Source organism: Scatophagus argus, chromosome 16, assembly GCF_020382885.2.
Source record: "Scatophagus argus isolate fScaArg1 chromosome 16, fScaArg1.pri, whole genome shotgun sequence".
Taxonomy (NCBI): Eukaryota; Metazoa; Chordata; class Actinopteri; family Scatophagidae; genus Scatophagus; species Scatophagus argus.
Genome location: NC_058508.1, coordinates 12,049,577 through 12,070,538, shown reverse-complemented (window position 1 = coordinate 12,070,538; position 20,962 = coordinate 12,049,577). Strand labels below are relative to the sequence as shown.

The window sequence follows — 20,962 nt, the reverse complement described above, 5'->3', positions numbered from 1 at the left end:
TGTGAGGGAATTCATGATTGTTGTAACGCAGGAAGTCTGATTTGAGCTCTGTGAGAATTTCAGTTCATCTACTGTTTTGTACTTGTGTAGTGGCACACAAACTCAGAAGTGTATATGACAAAAGCTCAGCAGATGAAACCAAAACTATAGAAAATGTTTTTCTTTGTTGTCTTTTGTTTTGACAATAAAATTTAAAATGGAAGGGTTTTTTTAATATACATGCAGTATATAGAAGCATTGATTTCAGAAGGTGTCCATGTCATGATAGGGAGCAGCCACTAGGTGGCAGCAGATCACTGCGCCAACGTTTAATGACGGACTGATCTACAGTCAGTCCCGCAGAACACATTACCTGGGGGCATTTAGCAGAAGCGATTAAGACTGACCCTAGATCGGTGTGGGAAATTAAATCAAACTTCAGTTTTTCCAGAAGTTTATTCGCTCTGAATGGCATTACAACCTATTTTAAAAGACAACTAAACTTGTTTTCTCCTTTCTCCTGCTGCGTTTATTGTTATACACCAAAATAGCAAAGCAAATTCCCTGTATGTGAAAACCTACTTCCTGTTTCTGATTCAGATAATTTACCACTATAATATTCTATCATCTACCATAAACAACAACTTTTCAACAGTCCGTTAAAACATACGAGACTGTGCCTTTGCCGTGACCATGACAGACCAATAGATGACTCAATGCTTTTTTTTTTTTTTTCTTGCTAAGGTATCACATGTCACGATTGGGCCGTGCAGCATACAGTGGGGAAGTAAAGGCACTTCCTTCTTCCTACCACACTGGTAGCTCTACAAACCAGTTTGTGTTAAAGGAAGTCTTATGTTCGTGGCGATGGGGATCCAGTAGCTCGTCGGAGGCCACTTCAACTGACTTTTGTTTTTCTTTTCTGGCGATTAACAGCGACGGGCAGTGTCGGCGGGTGTAAATCAGGGAAACCGCAGAGGTGTGTAGTGCGTTAAAAGTGCTCTCAGTTGTGCCACAATGGCTGCGACGTAGCGCAACTTTTGGATCCACGGTGGATGAACGACTGCGCCCAGGGGTGCAGCTAACTTTTACTGACTCGCAGGAGACACACAGGAGGAAACAAACATGAAGAAACAGTTTAATCGCATGAAGCAACTCGCCAACCAGACTGTTGGGAGGTGAGTGTTTATTTTAACAACATCCATTGTTTCAGGTTGATGTCATGTGTTTATGTTGTGGCAGGCCAACTCTGCTGTTGCTTTTCATGATTTGACAGTATTCATTGTTGTGATCTGTCAGCAGTGCTGGGCTACGTTTTTGCGTGATAAAATAGACCCTGCCTGGGTAGTTTGTGAAGTTTTAGGAAGGTGCAGTTGAATGAAGTCAAAAAGAAAGTAAACGTGCCAACACGTCACATGCAGCTTGGTTTTTTAATGGCTTTTAAGTTTAAAGTTAAATGGTTTTCTAATCATAATCTCAAGCTGAAAAATGCTCGTCATAAGTTTTGTCAGCCCAAGATGATATTTCCAGATGTCTTGTTTTGTCTGACCCACAGTCCAAAAACCCAAATATATTCATTTTAAAATCATATAAAATAGAGAAAAACAACACATTCTCAAATTTAGATGCTGAAACCAGCAAATATTTGGCAGTTTTGCTTGATGCAGTAGCCAAAATGATTAATTGATGATCAGAATAGTTGCCAAATCATTAACTGACTCCCTGTTTGACCTGTGTTACATTAATGAACATCTGCCTCAGTCTTTTCTGCATAAGATCATGTACTGCATCATGTTGTAGGCTAGAATGTGCACACAGACACTGTTGTGTGATGATACCAGCGGTTAGATCACACACACACACAAACACACACACACATATCTATATCATCTCTTTTCCTTCCTCAGGGGTTACCAGCTCTGTTTCTACAGCAGCCACGACTGAGACGATGTCTCCAGTTATTACTGCGTTAATGTTGTCAGCACTTGATGCCCCTCATAATGTTTCCTCACCGTGACTTTCCAGCCAATAGCCTGTAGCCACCGGATTCCTCGCATACGTTCCATCATATGTTGTGTAAGAGCCGTAAAACTGAGCGCTGAGCAACAGGACAGCTCGAGACTTGATGTGAAAACATTTGAGAACTGTTGTTCCAAGCGTCAGTTTAGCACTGCAGATAGCAATTATTTAATCAACGATTAGTCTTCCGATTAAGATGATCCTGTTGTCTATGAAGTGTCAAAATATTGTCAAAAAAACTGGTAACCGCAACTTCACAAAGGCCCGGGTGACGTCTTCAGATGTTTTGTTTTGTCTGACAAACTATCAAAATTTGCTGATTATTTTTCTGTCCGTCAACTAATTGTCTCATATCAGTTTGATGACACAGACATCATTAAGGCGTAGGTCCATCTTTTGATCCTTCCACACATGCAGGCCAAATTAAACGTTAGCTCTAGAATGACTTTTTTATTTTTTTAATCTGTTTCACAAATCAGTGTGTGATGCTGTTGTTTTCTATCAGGCACAGGAAGGGACACACACGGAGGGTTTTTGTGGAGTAAGCATTTCCACAGTTGGACAAAGCGGAGGGCTGGGGACGTCAGGCAGCCACAGAGGGCTATGGTTTTTTTGGTTTGTTTTTTTTTTAAAGAAAGAGGAAGCCAGTTTGATTTTCGTGTGATTTAATAAGGAGGAAGCAGTCTGGTTTACATGGAGATGATGGAGTTGCAGTGTGGTATAAGCTTGCAGGATAGCGTTTAGTGTTTAGCGAGTTCTTGCATACATCTGGAGAGACAAACGCAACAAAACTTTGGTTTGGGATGAAAAAGTAGGCGCTTAAAAGTCATTTTCTTCCTGGCTTAGTAATCTGAGGTCCTCTTACATAACACACACTTACTGGTCTGCTGTTTATGTCTTTCTGCGTTGTTTTGCTCCAAGTTTTCTTTCAGGGTCTGGGCTCCAGCATTGTGAGAGTTTATTTTTAGAGCAATAGCTGCTGGCCAGAGCCAAGCTGTGCGCCAGTCAAATCAATGCTAATTTAATATTGATAAGAATCTAAAGATTGCTCATGTAGCTTCCCCCTTCAGAGGCCAAAGGCTTAATGTGTAATACGATCATGTGGATCAGTGTGCAGGTATTCAAGCTTCAAGTCACATCTCTCGCCGTCAGTTATATGTACTAAATCTGAGCCTCTGTTGAGCTGTTAACGTAGCAAGCCGTGATTTGTAAATTAAATACGTCGCGTGTTTGACATCTGTATGTTTTTATGGATCAGTTAGGAGTTTTGGAAAAATCTGGACGCGATGCTGCGTAGGAGGAGGAGTACTGAAGATGACGATCGTTGATCTCACCAGACATTTGATGCCCACCATGGTTGCACATAACATTTATTTTGGATGAATCTATTGACTGTTTTCTCATTTCGTATGTACATTGGCAAAGAGCAAAAAAAAAAAAAAAATCCAGTCAAAAGATCTCTGGATGAAGTGATTTATTAGCAATGTCTTATTATTTTTTCCTGTCCAACCAGACAGACCCAACCAGGTCAGAATCCAAAGCTTTCCTCTTTACCGCCACGAAAGATTAAGAAAACCAGACAGTGTTCGCATTTGAGAAACTTAAACCAGAATGTTTATGCCATTTGAGCAAAGAGTCTTAAATGATTATAGAAATCAAAACTGTTGCAAATCATTCATCACATATAACACACTAACCAGAAAATCATAAAAAGAAAAGAATATCGTGGCTTGTCACTAATTTGCAGCTTTGCCATCTTTGCTGTTTCTGCTCTCGGCGTGAGCTGGAGGCAGCCAAAGGTGCTTTCGATGAACACTGGGGATATTTCAGGCATTAGTGAAGTAAAGCTGTATCTGCAGGGTGTAACTTACAACAGCATTAGGTAATAACTCTTGTGTGGGAGTGGGTTAATTGATCCCTGTGAGATTTGAACCCATAATGTAGGCGTGCTCCGGTAGAGGGAAGCTCTTCCAGGATTTGTGTGTGCAGACATAATACGTGTCGGCGTTGGTGTATTCGTCAGATATCGACATGGTGAATGATGAGCTCACTTGCAGGGTCTCACGAGCTCAGCAATATTGAAACCAGGAGGGAGAGAACAACGATGAGTCTCTGAACAAAGACTCGGGATTCTGCAATGACACTTCGAGGTCACATATAAAAGAGCGTATCTTATTTCACATGTGAGAGAGCTGCTTTTGGACTGCTGTCAACAGTTCCTAGAAGTTCTGGAGTGATGTCCCTGTCGTATTTTCCACGCACTCTGCTACGACATGCCGTGTGTTCAGTCGCTTTCAGACATTAACAATCCACCTCCGCACAAATACACACACTTTACCCAAGTTGTCATAACAAACAAGGTGCAGATGACACGACAGGAAGTGTGTGTGGGGGGGTTTCGGACAGAGATGAGGAATCCGACAGGTCTGCCTGTCGATGGAAAACAGCCACAGGCACGCGGGGTGCATTTGTGCATACATGTCGGGTATGTTTGTACGACTGGTACTCAGTAATTCACGTATCCTTCCTGACAAGTTTCACATAGTTAACAGGCCTGTCACATGACAGCATTTTATTATGCATTTGTGGATTTAAGCATATTTTGCATGTATGACTTTGCTGCAGGCGCAGACACCAGGCAGGTCGGGCTGGATTGACTCTTCTGCTTCAGTTTGATGCTCCTGTGTGCTGAGTGCGCATCAGTTCATCTGAGTTTTTACAGCAACTTTGGTCTTGTTTGATTGAAAAACAACAGAGGGCATCACAGTATGTCACCGTGCTGCGGTTCTTAACAGAACAGAAGAGTGGGACTTGTCCCAGTATTTCAAATTTATTTAGGCTTTTAGTTCAGATTCGGTGCTTGAGGTGTGTCCCCTAACTCGTATCCTCAGCTTGCTTTATGTGGCATTTGTCCATTTGTTGTCAGTATTTGGCCTCATGTTTGTGTTTCTCTCAACAGGGCTGAGAAAACTGAGGTGCTAAGTGATGACCTCCTTCAGGTGAGAATGACGTTTCTCTTCTCTTTCACTGTTGCATCAGCTTTTAAACTGTGTCTTGTGTCATCGTGTTCATAGTGTTAAATGGTCATCCACTACCCGGAGTGTAAAGATGCACAATATTTCACGCTATAAAATCATGATATTCTGCTGAGTGAGTAATGGGTCTCATAAACTGCCTCCTGATCCAGGTGTGAGCAGAGCTGAGTTAAAGTGTAATGAGGTTTGCAGACTTTTTTCTTTTTCTAAAGTCAGCAATAAGTCTTTGCATTTTGTATGTGCACGTTCATCTTATTGAGAACGTCTTCATTTAAACATTTCATTGATAAATCCACCAACAGAATATTAATGTAATAAAGGTTTTGATAAATGATTAACCCTTTTTGTCATTTTTCAAACAAAATGCCAAACGTTCAGTCATTCCAGCCTCTAAAATATGTTTGATGATTTCCTTTTACACGCATGATTGTAAACTGGATGGATTTGAGCTTTGGACTTGTAAATTGAGGTAAATGATTTTATTTTAAATGTGATCAAAAATATTTTTCAAATTCAAAGACGAATGTAACCTTTTTGTCTGAAAGAGGATCAAGTAAGGACTTTTTTATGCCACCACACTGTAACCTGTTTAAAACTTTATAAAAATAATGGTAATTAAAGCATTATCATGCATCTCATTAAACCATGCACTGATTGTAATTGTGCACCCTCAGCAGCTACACTTGTGCCCATAAGAACCGGCAAAAAATATTCACAGGTTATTTTACCTGTGTTGAAGTATTTGTGGCCTATGAAGGGTGTTATGACTTGTTCACTGTGTAACACACTTGATCCTAAACTAGGAGTAAAAACTGCTATCTTGGAAGTCAGTGTCTGAAAGAGTCAGATATGGACTGTGCTCAAAAGCTCTGTTAAAGTCATCATCATGCCTTTTAGCAGCACGTTGATGCCAAGTCTCCCTGCAGTCTTGGAGTTACAACTGCTGGAATTAAAACAAAACTGCAAGAGTCATTCATTCAGTAATACGTCGCCAGCTCAGGGGTATGGCAGGAAAAGTGCCTTATGGTTTTCCATTTGAGGCAAATCCTGGCAATGTTCTGTTATCTGGATGAACATTGTGTGTGTGTGTGTGTGTTGGGGGATGGGAGCACTGTGGGTCGTGAAATTGTGAGATCACTGCTAGGAAAAGAGTGTTGAAGAAAGTCTTAAAAAGGCAGAGTGTCTTTACAGGAGGAAGTCAGAGTTTTATGGCATGCAGCAATGAACCATGAACCCCATGTGGTTCACACACACACAGTAAGACACAGCAGTAACATTTGGTGGGGAAAATGATTATTTCTTGTTTGATAAAGTACATGCAGACAGTTGTTTTGCTGTAACTATTGGTGTTGGGTTGTGTGTGTGTGTTTTTTTTTTTTGTTTAGATTTTTCTTTTTGCTTTAACATTAATAGTCAAAGTTAGTTGCAGAAACTGACCCAACCCTTCCAGAGAACGCGTTCTCTCGTCTTTGGTCCTCGTCCTGAACGACAGGAGCTTTTGTGCTGTGTTAGACATTCCTTTAGCTGCAGCCCTCAGTCAGGAATGTGATTGTCAGGCGGTCAGCATAGTGGAAGTGGTTGCATATCTTTTTGCTTAACAACAACTTAAGCTCAGAGTCGGCCGTCATAATCGAGTATCGTCTGTCAGGACGCAGTCAGTTTTCAGATATGCAACCTGATTACAGCCATCTCTGTAAAATGTGCAGCTCGCACTGATTCAAAGACTAGTGAATGAGGTCTGGCATTTTAATTTAATAACATGAGCTGGGAAAGTTTTCGCCCCTCTTTCCAAACATGAACAGTAAAAGAATAGTTTTTCCTCCCCCCACCCCACACCTCCTTCTCTGAACTGTCCAACTTGAAATTTGACACTGTGATTTTCATGATGTCCTAGTGGTCTTTTCTTTTCCATTTTTCCATAGTCCTCTGCATTGGCGGAGGCATTTGTCTTGTTTGGACACGTCCTGCCTCAGTGGGAAAGTTGAGGAGCCTCATCTCATACAGTCAGGCTTGAACTGGTCCCGTTTCTCAGTAGCTGAATGCAACTTAACCGTACACAATAGACTGTTATTGTTGTGCAGGCTCGAACTTACTGGAGCATATCTGACCCTGCATGGTAAGCAGGTATCTGTCAGCTATCCGTGAAGGAAACAGACAGAACTCCAGCATTATTTTTCATTGTTGTTGAAAACATGGATTCGGTCTGTTTAAGCAGTTATTTCTGGAAATCTATCTTGTGAAATTAAAATGAGATGATTGACACCACTCTCACAATGTTTGTACAGTAAACATGTAGCTAGAGGCACCTGGTTAGCTTAGCTTAGTACAAAGACAGGAAACAGGAAGAAATAGCTAGCCACTGAAGCTAATGTCACATTTATTTAATCAGTAAATCATAAAAACTGAAGTAAGTGCAGGATTATTTCTTGATCGGTCGCAGTAACTTCCCCGAGTCTTCATCACCGTGAAGTTGCCAGAAGAGACTGCAGGGCGTCAAGAAATAGTCCAGCCCTGATGAAGTGGGATACAGTGTGCTAACTAGAGAGCTTCAGAGATGTTGGAAGGTAGAATTTGTCACCTTCAGACAGAGCAAGGAAAGCCGTTTCCCACTGTTTTCAGTCTTTTTGCTAAGCTAAGCTAACCAGCTGCTGGTGCTAGTTTCACATTTCACAAACGTGCATGAGATTGTATCGTTCTTCTCATCTCACTTTGGGCTACAAGAGAATATGTCTTTTCCCAAAACGTCACACTGTTCCTTTAGGCAAACATAACACTTTTTGAATTTGAATCTTTATTTCTGCTATGTCATCAGCTGGCCAGACAGTCAGCCATCCTGCCAACAAGGTCAACCAGTCGGCCAAAGTAGCCCCAAGCCAGAAAACAAAACTGTATCCACCCGCCCGGTTCCTCTGTGACTCACTTAACGTTCCGCATGTTCTGCTGTGGAAGGTCAGAGGTCGTCAGCTCGCTCTGTTCACAATTTTCTGTCCGGGGGGGCAAAAAACATAGCAATAACTGGCTTGTAAATCTTTGGACAGCTCCGTAAGGCTGGAGGAAAGGATCATGGAGTGTGTGCTTGTCTGTGCCTATGATCAGGGAGTTTTCCGGCTTTTTTTCTCTCTTCAACTCTGACTTCAGTTTGTTAGGATGTTTCTGCGTCTGTGCAAGTTTCCATAACTGAGTTTCTTCCCCTGAGGACAGATCTCTTCTAGTGAGCACAGCAAAGCCTGCTGCATGATTCATGAGAGTGGCTAATTGAATCATCTTTTTTAACGAGTTAAAAGGAGGATATAGGTGTCTGCTGCATCACTGAATCTATGCCATCTTTAATGTAGAAGAAACAAACAAGCTGCTTGGAGAAGAACTGGTAAACTTTCAAACGTTTTAAATGTAAATTGTGCAGTTCCGTATGAGAGATTTTTTTATATTTTATATTTTGCCCTTCCAGTTTGTTTCTTTTGGTATACACTGATGAAAAACACTTTTCCATTGGCACAGACAGTGCCATCACCCAGCATATCCACTGCAGCCCCTTTCTTTCATTCTTGGCAAAGACTGTTGGAGGTCTGCATCCAATATTGAGGCGGCACCAGATAGAGCTAGACTTCCATGCATTAATCAGAGCAGCAGATCAGCTGAATGGTGAGCAAATCAATTGGATCCAGGCGAGGAAGCCAAATCCAGCTGTGGTCTGGCATGGATCATACAGCTGCAGGAAAGAGAGGAGGAGACAGTGTAGAGAGAGAGGGAGGAGTGTGTGTGTGTGTGTGTGTGAGAGAGAGAGAGAGAGAGAGAGAGCAAATTAGTGAGGATAAAAGTCAAGGAAGAAGAGTGAGAGCGAGATGGGGATCAGACAGCAAATGAGGGGCAAATAGTGATGTTTACACTGAGACAGGAAGAGGAAGTGAATACTTAAATAACAAGCAGCTAATCTGGTTTCTCATAAATCTTCCACTTCATACAAAATCTCACTGTTTTTTGTTGTGTTTTTTTTTTTATACTGCAATTTTATAATGAACTTCTAACAGTTTGGTTTTAAATACCACAAGAGTTATTAGAGTTTTTAAACCTTGCATTCAGCGCCTGGCTCCAGTTCAGTTCAGTAACATACGGAAATCAGCCAGCAGGGACTTGGGGCTTGTCCAGCTGAAGTTTTAGTCACATGGTCAGGAAGCTGTGAGCAGAGACTTAAAGTGGTGCATTCAAGGACAATCTGAGATCACAGAGTTAAAGTGAGGGCCCTCTGGCCTGTTTGCTTGTGCCTTGTTTGCTCTGCTGTTGTAGGTTCATGTAACTGGAAGGCAGGCTGGGGAGCAACTGGAGCACCTTAGTCCTCTCATGGAGACTCTCTCTCCATTCTCTCTCCATCCTTTCCTAAACATCCACTCACTTACACCACTGACTTTACTGCTGTCATCTCATCTCATCTTTTTTTTTTTTTTTTTTTTGTGTGTAAATAAATCAGTTCTTTTATTTGCTTTTCAAGCCAGTCATTGCAAGAAATATATGACATCATTATTGATATTGCAGTCAAACAATGTGATATTTTAAATACCTGCTCATAAAGTGTAACCAGTAGATCAGACCACCTCAGGCCTGCTGTCAGAATGATTCACCTGTTCTCCTTCTTAATGCGTCTGCATATGTCAAAACAAAGAAGCTTTCACTGTTCTCAGTAAAAACCACAATCCTGTGCTATTTATCTGCAATGAGTCCTTCCATCTGGCTGTCAGCGGTGCCTGTTGTAGCACCACACATGGCAGTACAGAGCTAGACAAACAGCGCCAACCTCCTCCATCATCTTTCAATAACAAGAGCAGGATGGATGTTTTAGAGGTGGATGTGCACTAGTGCAGCTTCTGTGTTTTGATTTGTAGCTCTCACCTGTGTAGCTGGAAAGCACGTGAGCTTGTTTTTCTTTGTTCTGAGTTTCTAACATTTTGCGTCTCGTGTGCACACACAGATCGAGAGGAGGATGGAGCTGGTGCGTTTGGTGTCGCACAACACACACAAGAGGCTGGTGTCCTGTCTGCAGGGGCAACTGGGCACAGACACCGAGAAGAGACATGTAAGAGGCAGACGACATCTCTGAAGAGAGAGAGACAGAACATCTCACTATGTCATGAACATGCCACCAGGATCTCTGCGGAAAGCTTTTCTATTTTCACTTAGTCACTTGGAGAGATGCTGGTGTGGCTTGTAGCTCACACGGGTGACTCGCTGTGATGCCGCTGTCGCATTAGCAACGACCTGCCTTGTGCTTTGAACTCATAGCAACACCTCTTATGTAACACGCCGATATGAGAGCGACTCAGGAGAAAAATATTCAGCTGTGGCCTCCTGCCAGTTTAACTATCACAGCATAACAGACCCACCTCAGCTGTAGACACATGCAATAAAACTGGGAAATCTCAGAGGCAATCTTCTTTATGTTTTTTTGACATGCCTTCAGCTAATCATTGGGTTATATGTTGGCCATTTGTTAACCACCACATTTTTAAATGCTATTCATTGGTTGGCTTGCAGAAAAAGCTGCCCCTGACGGCGCTGTCGCAGGCCATGCAGGAGGGCGGCAGTCAGCTGGGAGAAGAGAGTCTGATTGGGTGAGATGCAAGAGTCAACTATAAGATTTTTTTCACATGGAGGACAAGTTTCAGCACTATGATAGAGCATCCATTTAACAAGGGGCCTCAAGTGTCTGTGCTCGTTTGTTATATTCACATTTTTGTGAAAAGGGCAATGGTGACAATCATATTTGTGTACATTGTTTTGTGTGTGAGCAGAAAGATGATGGATGTGTGTGGGGATGCAGAGAGCAGCTTAGCGATGGAACTGATGCAGTATGAAGTCCAGATTGAGAGAGACATCCTGGAACCTCTCAACCAGCTGGCAGAGGTGAAAACACTACAGCTCTCTTCATACTGTAGTGATCACTTGTGACTTGCATGTGCCTATATTTGAGTTGTAAATTTGCATGGTTATGGTGAGTGGATCTGATCGAAACATTCAGCAAGCCTGCACAGGATTCAAAACTGTCGTGTGTTTTCTCATGATTTTGCCAAATTCAAAACAGCCTTTGGCATCTTTTTGTGTTATATCTCCACTTTGCGTGAATGACAAAATGTTCTCACGGGAAAGGTTTCCTCATGGTTCACTAAAAAGTTATGTATGTCTCACAGGCAGATATTCCTAATATACTAAAACAGAGAAAACAACTTGCCAAACTGGTTCTGGACTTTGACTCGGCCAAGACAAGGTATGCCAGTTTATATTCAATTTTTGACTGTAGCGCATGCTTGTCTTTTTTTTGCATGTTTAGGATTTTAAAAATGAATTAAAATCCGCTCATGCTTACTGCAGACATGCAACAAGTGTTTAAATAATTTCTTGAACTGCAGGTGGTACCAGGCAACCAAATCCAACAACCAGGCTATGGCAGCTAAGGCCGATTCGCTCAAAGATGAAATGGACGAGGCTCTCAACAAAGTAGAAATATGCAAGGTAGATTTTTGTTTGAAATTTGTACATTCCAGCCTGAGCCTGTTCTTCAGGTTAGGATCATATCTTATGAACTGCCTCAACAAAGGAGGCCTTGTGACGGGAGTGGATCTGGTACAAACATGCTGTGCAGTAAGCACATTATCAGCAACACATAATTAAAGGTCATAGCTTTGTCATCTGGAGTTCATCTGCTTCTTAATGAAAAGTTTCTTAAGCAGGAGGTTGCCATTTTGTTTTGCCATGTATGGAAATACTTTTTTTCACTCTGCAGGATCAACTCTCTGCAGACATGTACAACTTTGCTTCCAAAGAGGGAGATTATGCACGCTATTATGTCATGGTGAGTGCACCTCAGCTTAGTGTAAATGACCTACAACTAAAATAAAATATAACTGTACGTAATACTGTATGGTGATGCAGTATGAATACCAGCTTCAGTATATGCCAGTGACCTGTATACATGACCTGTGTTTATGCTTGTGTTTCAGTTATTAGAGGCCCAGGCTGACTACCACAGGAGGTCTTTGGCAGCTCTGGAGGCAGCTATACCAACTATCCAAATACAGCAAGGTGACCAGCAAGACTTAACACCATAAACAATATAGAAAACACATCCTTTGCATCTGTTCTTTATAGCTTTACAGATGGCAGCCATAGTAGTTGCTGCTCTGTATTTGACTGTTTTGTATCCTTCTCACCACTGCAGTGCAAATGGATATTGCATATTTCAGGCTTAAACTCTTACATGGGTCTGTGATGAGAAGCTTTTATTTCCTTCATGAAAGCCAGCGGCATAAATTAGCATGGAAGCTGCACTGTCTCATACTTATCTAATGCCACATATGATGCGTCATCTCTGGTCGCAATATCACATTGCATCAGTGTCATGCACATAAAGATTTCTGCAGTAACCTGATGTTATTTAACCTTATGATAATGGCAAATTTCGTAATTGGTTTTGGGGATTAAAGAAACTTTATTCCGACAACTAGATTTCTCCTGGTGAAAAACTGAATTATTGGCCACATGTACATCATGTATAATTATGTTTCTGATTGGCTTTTTACGCGTGCAAGTGTGTGATAAAGACTTCAGACAGGGGAAGTATCACTGTGATGGCAAAGCAGAAGGATGGAAGGAGTGATCCTTACATCAAGTAAAACATTTTTGTTCAAAATCATTAGTCCATCCAAGTTGAACTAAAACTCTCACAGTGTAGTCTCTGTAACTCTAAAAAAGTTGGTTTAAAAGTCAGCATTAATTAGCAACCATAGAAAAACTCTAGATAGACACAGAACAGAAATATTCAGATTAGTGTAAATACACTGATGACACTCCTCTCACCTAGACTCCTGGATGGAGAAGCCGGCATTTGGCACAGCTCTGGAGGAGCACCTGAAGAGGAGTAACCGCGATATCGCTCTGCCCATCGAGGCCTGCGTCATGATGTTGTTGGAGACCGGCATGAAAGAAGAGGTAAGGATGCAGTCAGGGCAGGGAGGAGAAGGAGGGACCTTTGTAAAGTAGGGCAAAGTTGAAGGGCTCATTAACCTTTGTTCTTTTCTTTTTTTTTTTATTTAAATTTGCACCCATAAAACTTCTCTCTGTCAGAGCTTCAGAGCTGTAAGGCGATGTGGGTCATGTGGACTGCTGTGTAGAAATGATGGCACATACAGTCTGGAAACATCTGTGGCCAACTTGTGGTCACTTAGGCTTGAGGCTGCAGTGTGTGTGTGTGTGCGTGTGTGCGTGCACGTGGGCGGCATCTGTTATCCATTAATGTGTTCACTACTACACTCTTTAAATTTAACCACTTCACAAGACACCCCTAGGAGGACAATTTAAGACTTTTTTATTAATGGAAACAAAACTCTGTCTGTCTGTCTGTCTGTCTGCTACTCATCCTGAAAGAGCCACATCTCCCTTGACTTTCTCAGCCATTAGTTGGTGATACACACTTTATGTACGTTACTTCTCCTTTCCTGATTCCAGTTCAGACTCAGTTCTTCAATTTCAGGATCGAAATCAGTTGTCTATACTTGTTAAAAAAAAAAAAACACCATCCAGTCATCCAGTCATTTTCCTCTGTGTTTTTCTTGCAGGGTCTCTTCAGAATAGCAGCTGGAGCTTCAAAACTGAAGAAGCTAAAAGCAGCTTTGGACTGCTCCACCTCACAACTCGATGAGTTCTACTCTGATCCCCACGCTGTCGCTGGTACAACCTCTTCTACAAATTCACAGCAAGTGAAACCATCTGGTACAGATCATTTTCTAATAGGTTTTCTCTTCATACACAGGAGCCCTGAAGTCCTACCTCAGGGAACTTCCTGAACCTCTAATGACATTTGGCCTGTACGATGAGTGGCTACAGGCCTCCAAGTAAGAAGACACACACAGAGAGAGACCTGACTCTTTTAATATCCTGTAAAACACACTCACTCTGCGGTAATAAGCACTAGACACCAGGAGCAGTATGTGCTCTCAGGTTGCTTTAGATATTTTGGTATTTAAGTAATAAGCTAATATATTCTATGTGTGTGTGTGTGTGTGTGTGTGTGGTTTCAGTGTGTCTGACCCTGACAAGAGGCTTCAGGCTTTGTGGGTGACATGTGATCGTTTGCCAAAGACTCACAAGGTGAACTTCAGGTAAGAGCATCTTCAGCTCTATTGTGTTGTTGTGTAAACTTTGTTTCTAAAAGTACACAAGCACGGCATTGAATGTATTGAGTTCAGTTCTGTTTTTCACTTTCATAACTGATACAGCGGATGTTAACAAGTCGAATAATAGAAAGCCGCCTGGCAAGTTTGGTATAAGTCATTTGAATTTCTCACTCACTAGAGTACTCACTTCTGCTTAGAACAAGGGTGCCCACCTTGGGTGCCATGCCTCATAAAAGAAAAGGGAAAAAATGTGTTACATACAATTTTCTTCAGTTTGCTCTACTTTCTGTGTTTTGTTTTTTTTTTTTTTTATTGTGACACATTTTACACATTTAAAAACATCCTTCAGACAGAAGGACGTAGGAAAAAAACAAAAAGAAAGTTACAACTCATGTCAACACCAAGACCATCGCTTCATTGTGCGATCTCAAAAGCTTTAAACTGATATAACTTAGATTATCTGTTGGCTGATTACCTGGCGATAAAATACATTTGCAGTAGCATAGAGATGTTTAAAGCAGGAGTTTCTGTTACAGGTATCTGGTGAAGTTTCTGGCTAGACTGGCCCAGGAGAGTGACGTTAATAAGATGACTCCCAGCAACATTGCCATAGTCCTGGGGCCCAACCTGCTCTGGGCAAAGACTGAGGGGTAATCACTCTGTGATCTGTGTCATCACATTCATGAGTAAGTTCTTAGTTAAAGTGAAGTTGAGGTAAATAAAGCTTCCTTTCTGTCTGTCATTGTATTCAGGACGTTGGCAGAGATGGCAGCAGCTACATCTGTCCATGTGGTTGCCATCATTGAGCCCATTATTCAGCACGCTGATTGGTTCTTCCCAGAAGGTAAACGTCTCCATCTTTTGTATGTGCAAAAATGCTCCTTCTCTCTGTCTTACCTAGAAGAGGTAAAATAGAGGAGACTTTTAGCACTGTATGCTACTTGATACTTTTATTTCACAAATATCATAGGGCAATATTGTATTTTTTGCTGAGCCATGTTTACTTGGTAGTTATGGTTCGGATCATTAATAAAAAACTAATAAATTATGATGTAATATTTTAGATCACTGTGCGCTATCCAGTGATCAGTTGAAATCAGTTCCACTTTTACCAGCTCCAACAGTGAAGCGATTCTTATACATGATGCATCATATTCATTAGGGATGAACAATTAATTGAAAAGTTAATTGTAATTGGAAATTTCAGTATGTTAGGGTGCAATATCCAAATCACAGAAGCTGCTGTTTTTTCACACTAGTAAAATGTGTGATAGAAATCCATCATAATGAACTACTGTAGTGTTGCAATTCATGTTCTCCAGATGTCAGGTACAGACCCCAACAAATGTCACATCATCATAATTTTAGTAATTTATTTTTCAGTTAAAATGAAATTTGTGGTGCAAAAATGATATCAGTCGGCCCTATATGTTTTTTTTTGTTTTTTTTTTTTTAAATGAGTACTTCCACTTTTGTTACTTAAGCATATGTTCATGCCAATTACTTTTGAACTGTTATCTGTTTTGAGTGTAAGGCTTTTACTTTTTACTTTTAACAGTTTTTCCTACACACACTAAGTAGTAAAATATATGAGTACTTCCTCCATCACTGCTGATTTCTGATGATGGCTGCATAAGCTAAGACGATGCAGGGTTTTATGTGAATACACAGAATGGAGCTACAGCAGAGATCATTAGCACTTGTCAGGGGACAACTTAAGTAAAAGTAGCAAGTTGAGACAAGTTGAGAAAAACCCGCCCAAATAATTACATTACATTAACATGTTGTTGTTCAGCTGATGTAACGGTTGCCATATCCATCACCAAAGTTTACTGTGTTAGGATGCTAACATTTGCAAATAAGCAACACAAACACTGAAGTAATCAGTTTCATTGCTGGCATGGTTCAAAATAACAGCTAACAGAATTATTTATCATCCGAGATTCATTATTAGAATCAGAAGATCATTTTAACCAGCATAATTTTTTTTTTTTTTGTCATCTCTTCGCTTTGCTTCCCATGTCCTTCTCTCCAGAGGTGGACTTCAATGTGTCAGGCATGTTCGCCATGCCCACCCACCCAGCTACCCCAGAGCCTGAACCTGGCCTGGACAGGAAACGACCCGGCAGCCTGGTGGGGCAGGACGGGGACAGTCACACCCCCCGTAAAGACAGGTACCTGTCTCGCCCCAACCTCAGCCTCAGCCTGCCCCTCACCCTCCCGTCCCGTCCCAAGACACTGAGCAGGCAGGAGTCGCGAGGCCCAGCCGTGTCGGCCCTCTATGTAGTGGCCAGCGAGTCCATCACAGTCACTGAAACACCCACTGAAGATCTGCCCAGTCCAGACTTCAAAGCTGTGCCGTAGTCCAATGTAGCTCCCAAGATTTCAGTTATCGATAAGTTAAATAAGGGAATGATGTTCTGTGTGATTTTAGCACTACATTTTTGTTATGTTTAGGTGATTTCAGAGCAAGCTAATCAGTGATTCGTACTGAACATGATGAAACAGCAGTTCGCTTTCAGACATTTTGGTTTATTCAGCATGTTTTTGGTATCACTGGGATACCATTTTGTCTAGCTATAATTCTCATATGTTGCTCTTGTGTACTCTTGTGTTATTTCTTTTGTTTCCAATTAAAGCTTAGGTCACACTGTAGGTTGCTGGTTTTATGTTTTGTGTGGGCTTCCTCTGTTGCATTATGTTTGTATGGTGTGGCATCTGTCTCTCCAGTCTCCAGTTCAAAGTTCTTCTATTTAAAAGGTCACTATCATGTGGTTTTATGTCTTTTTTTTGGGTTCTTCTTTCTGAACTGGTTTCATTGAACTCGGGAAGTGGCGTCTCTCTCTGTGTCTCGCATCATCTCTCTCTGCTCTTTCTCGGTCTCCTGCTCTTTCAGTGTGTCTGATGGCGTGTGGTTTGCTCTCCTGAACATCTCTCCCCTCTCCCCCCTCCCTAGCACTGTTAACAAACAGCCGGAGCCCGCTCCACGTAGAGCCACCATTGTAAATAGAAAGCAGCAACATCTAACCTCACCCACCTTCCAACCCCCACTGCCCCCTCTGGAAGCTGGGGTTACTGGCCAGCCGGAGCCCCAGCCCCAGCCCCAGCCCCAGGTCCCATCCCCGGCTCCAGAGGCTGAGCAGCCTGGCCTGAGTGGTGGTGGTGGTGGTGTTGGAGGTGGTCTGGGTGGTGGGGTCCAGGTATCCTCATTGAAACCTCAGATTGTAACCCAGCTCAGCGCAGAGGAGAGCAGGTAAGGAGGAGTGAGCTGAGGTAGCAACAATACTCCACCGCCTGCTCGCAGCCAATCAGCCAAACCGGAGCTCACACACCCTTTTGTGTTTGTCATGTGTTTGATTCGTCTTTGAGTGTTCACTTTCTGAAGTCATAAAAAAAGAAAATCATAAGAATAACAATGTTTATTGTGTCCACAGCTTTTAATTTGGCTTAATTTTTAACAAATTAGAAAATGTAATGCAAGAAAAATCATGTGATGCTTTGTTTACAGGCAACTTTTATCCTCCTCCCTGCTTGTGAATATTGACCTAACTCACTCTGTTTTTAAATAGATACTCCCCTTCCTTCCTGCCTGACTGTCAGTGTGTCTGTGCGACTTCTTTCTGGCAATGTTTGATTTTGCATGTAACACATGACTGAACAAACTTCTGATTTTTGCATCTCTTCTCAACACTTGTAAATTGTTTTTTTGAGTTGTTGCTTATGTGATAACATTCATCTAATGTAAGCAGCCTTTGAATGGAAATATTTGTTTGTTTATATATTATGCATGAGTTCTTGCACCAGTGCAGCTATCCCTTGTTAATTTGTAAAGCACAGGTGACATGATGGTGGATTAACATTTAAATTCACTGTATTTCCACAGCCCAGCCCGTGAGGTCATGTCCACCCCTCCTCCCCAGAGGAATGGTGCGCTCCATCTTACAGTAGGGACCCCCCACTCTCAGGGTGGATCCAGGGGGCCTAGTCCACACATGGTTCGCAGAGGTGAGAGAATGTACTTTCCTATTCGCATTATTTAGCATCACTAATATTGTTAATGTCGTGTAATAATTATGCTTACCTCTGCAGGTACCAAGAAGCAGGCCCCAGCCCCACCCAAACAGGCCAGCCTCTTTACCTCCCAGCCCATTAACACCCAGACACCCGGCTCCCCTCATCACCCACCCATCACTCCCCGACGCAACACCAGCAAAGACAGCCTCATCCACGCCCCGAGCCACCCGCCGCCACAGCCTCCTCAAGTCCACCAGGCCCATGGGGAGTCAGAGCCCTCCCCTCCTAGCACTCCCACACCTCCTGACACTCCTCCTCATGATGGATCGCTCTCCAACCCGCTGTCATCCTACCAATCCGGGTCTCTTCCTCGACCCTCAAGGCCGGCCCCCAGACCACGGCCCAGACCCAGCATGCCGCCGCCCCCACAGCCTGTAGCTAATGACAATGGTAATGGCATCTGCAGCTCCGCCTCCAAGATCATAACAGGTAAATGGCTCCCTGTGTCTCTTAAAATCCTATTTTTTAATATTTTTGCAGTAATACATTATATAAGAAATTGTGTGCGGTATCATGACATATAAATAGAACCAGCAATGCATAAAATGCAAACTGTAGTCACTGATCATAATACTGATCAAATAAAGGCAGGCAGTAGAAAATCGAGAAAGTGTAGTGACATTTCAGTGTACTTGTGCTGTAACTTAGATGCGAGTTTGTGCACAACTTGTGAACTGTGTGACCCAAGTGTTTCTGGTGGAAACACTCCTCTAGCCCCAGACAGAGCAGGATCTTTGATCTGGCCTCTGTCTGCAGTGCTGTGGTGTAGTACTAAGAGAGTCAGAGGTGCAAGAAATAGTCAGAGCGTTTACTGAAGAATTTAAAAAAAAAAAAAAAAAAAAAAAAAAATGGTGTTATTATTATTTCAGGTGCATTCATGTTTAAGTGCCATTCTAATGTTGTAGCTGGTGAAGGTACAGCTAATACTTAATTATATACTGCTGAATTGTTTAAACTATAGCAGTTGGTAAAAGTACCCATTGTCCAGACTGAACCAGGTCAGAATCATGTACATAGAGTACATTGAGTTATTGGATCATAAATATGCAAGGATTATTGTGCACATCATTTTAATTTTGCAGCCAGTGAAGATGAAGCTAATTTTAATTACTTTACATACTGTGGTAACGTGAATTTTCCCCCAGGGATGAAGAACATCTTGATCTGTAATAAAATATTATCACTATTTGTTGAAAATGTTTTGTATTAGTACAAAACATTGAGTAAAAGAGTACACTGAGTACAATACTTGAGTAAAAGTACCTGCTTTCATTGAAGATAGTCAAAGAATAAAGATGTTTACTGTTCAGATAAAATGAACTACCAAAACATCGACAAGAACACATTTTCGGTAAAGTTTAATTCTGTTTAAACATGATTGTGATGTGTAGCTGTAACTGAAATCACTTGCTGCCCTTCTGCTGATACTGTATTCAGTATCGAGTGATTTCAGCTTCTTCTCAGAGCATGACTGTATATAGTCTTCCTGCTTTTGGTCTCACTGTGTTGTAGTGGCTCACACACTGAATGTAATTGTGGTGATCTCACGCATGACAGGAAATGTGTAAATATTGCAGATGTCTGAGCTGCTGGCCTGCCTGTAAGATGAGCTTTGTAAGGCAGGTAATGGTAAGGATCTGATTGGCTGATGCTTTGGCCTTGCTTCTATGTCCACTGCATGTGTGATTCTGTGTGGGGAAACAAAGACTGCAGGCATTTGCTTCTTTTTAGCGTCTGTTGGCTATGCACGTACTGTCTGCATACATTAATGCACAATAGTATGCATTTGTAATGCTAATGCTTTAATGCTGCTGTACAACAAAACTAACATGCTTGTGTCTCCTCCCCTCGTTTTCAAATGACAGTTTGCTGTTATTCTGTACGTGCAGGTCTGTGTAGAAAATGTGTCGCATTTAAAGATTAACACACCAAGGATACTCCAACAACTGCCTCCACCTCTGAAATTGCTACTTAACTTGTTTTATATATATATATTTTATATACATACATATATATATATATATATATATATATATATATATATATCTATATGTATGTAATATGACCAGATTTAATAGAAGGATCAATCCTTGGCGTCTTACTGAGTGCGTAAAGGTGGTGCGTGTGTGCTAACTCAGTGTGAAACAGTGTTGTTCAGTGCTTGATCCCAAGATGCTGACTTATTTGTTGACTCCCGAACTGTCCTGCACAGATGAAGGCCTGCTCCTAAAGAGGAATGGACGAGCCCTCATCCCTGAGGTGATTGAGGACCAACAAGGGGAGAGCTCTGCTGGTCAAGAGCCTGCCGCCACCACAGCCCTGCCCCTACACCCTGAGATCCAAACAGAGAGCACCCTTCTGTGAAAAAAGAGAGGGATCATCGGGATCACCGTCACTCACAGCTGGTTCCACGTAACAGATTTGAATGTTTAGAATCTAAACTCAGACCCTTCGGTTCTCATCAGCTCTTCATTCTTTGTTCACATGATGCCTTTTTTATCTTTTGCTGAGACTCAAACCAGAAACCTCATCTTCTATTGGTTGTGTAAACCACAAAACTCATCTTCAGCTATTTGACTTCATATCAAACTCCCTTTGTTCTGTATTGTAAGATGGGACTGCAGAGCCGAGCTAGACTCGAGCTAGACTCGAGCTAGACTCGAGGCTCCCGGGACTTAAATATATAGCCCGAAA

At 41.9% G+C, this 20,962-nt stretch overlaps 1 protein-coding gene across 7 annotated transcripts; it reads left to right on the top strand.

Moving 5' to 3' along the window:
• Window positions 1–734: 734 nt before the first annotated feature.
• Window positions 735–20,653, top strand: arhgap17b (Rho GTPase activating protein 17b). 7 transcript variants are annotated; one of them, XM_046416304.1, is made up of 21 exons: window positions 735–1,157; window positions 4,958–4,997; window positions 9,997–10,101; window positions 10,560–10,636; window positions 10,817–10,928; window positions 11,213–11,289; window positions 11,432–11,534; window positions 11,806–11,874; window positions 12,023–12,104; window positions 12,883–13,010; window positions 13,637–13,748; window positions 13,831–13,912; window positions 14,099–14,179; window positions 14,731–14,844; window positions 14,947–15,038; window positions 16,230–16,368; window positions 17,151–17,447; window positions 18,078–18,199; window positions 18,284–18,697; window positions 19,846–19,887; window positions 20,481–20,653. In XM_046416304.1, the coding sequence occupies exons 1-20, from the start codon at window positions 1,105–1,107 to the stop codon at window positions 19,851–19,853; spliced, it is 2,307 nt and encodes a 768-aa protein (XP_046272260.1). In that variant the 5' UTR covers window positions 735–1,104; the 3' UTR covers window positions 19,854–19,887; window positions 20,481–20,653. The 7 variants fall into 7 exon arrangements, with proteins under 7 accessions (XP_046272260.1, XP_046272254.1, XP_046272259.1 ...); XM_046416303.1 differs by having other exon boundaries at window positions 736–1,157; window positions 19,846–19,891; XM_046416302.1 differs by having other exon boundaries at window positions 736–1,157; window positions 19,846–19,897.
• Window positions 20,654–20,962: the final 309 nt, after the last annotated feature.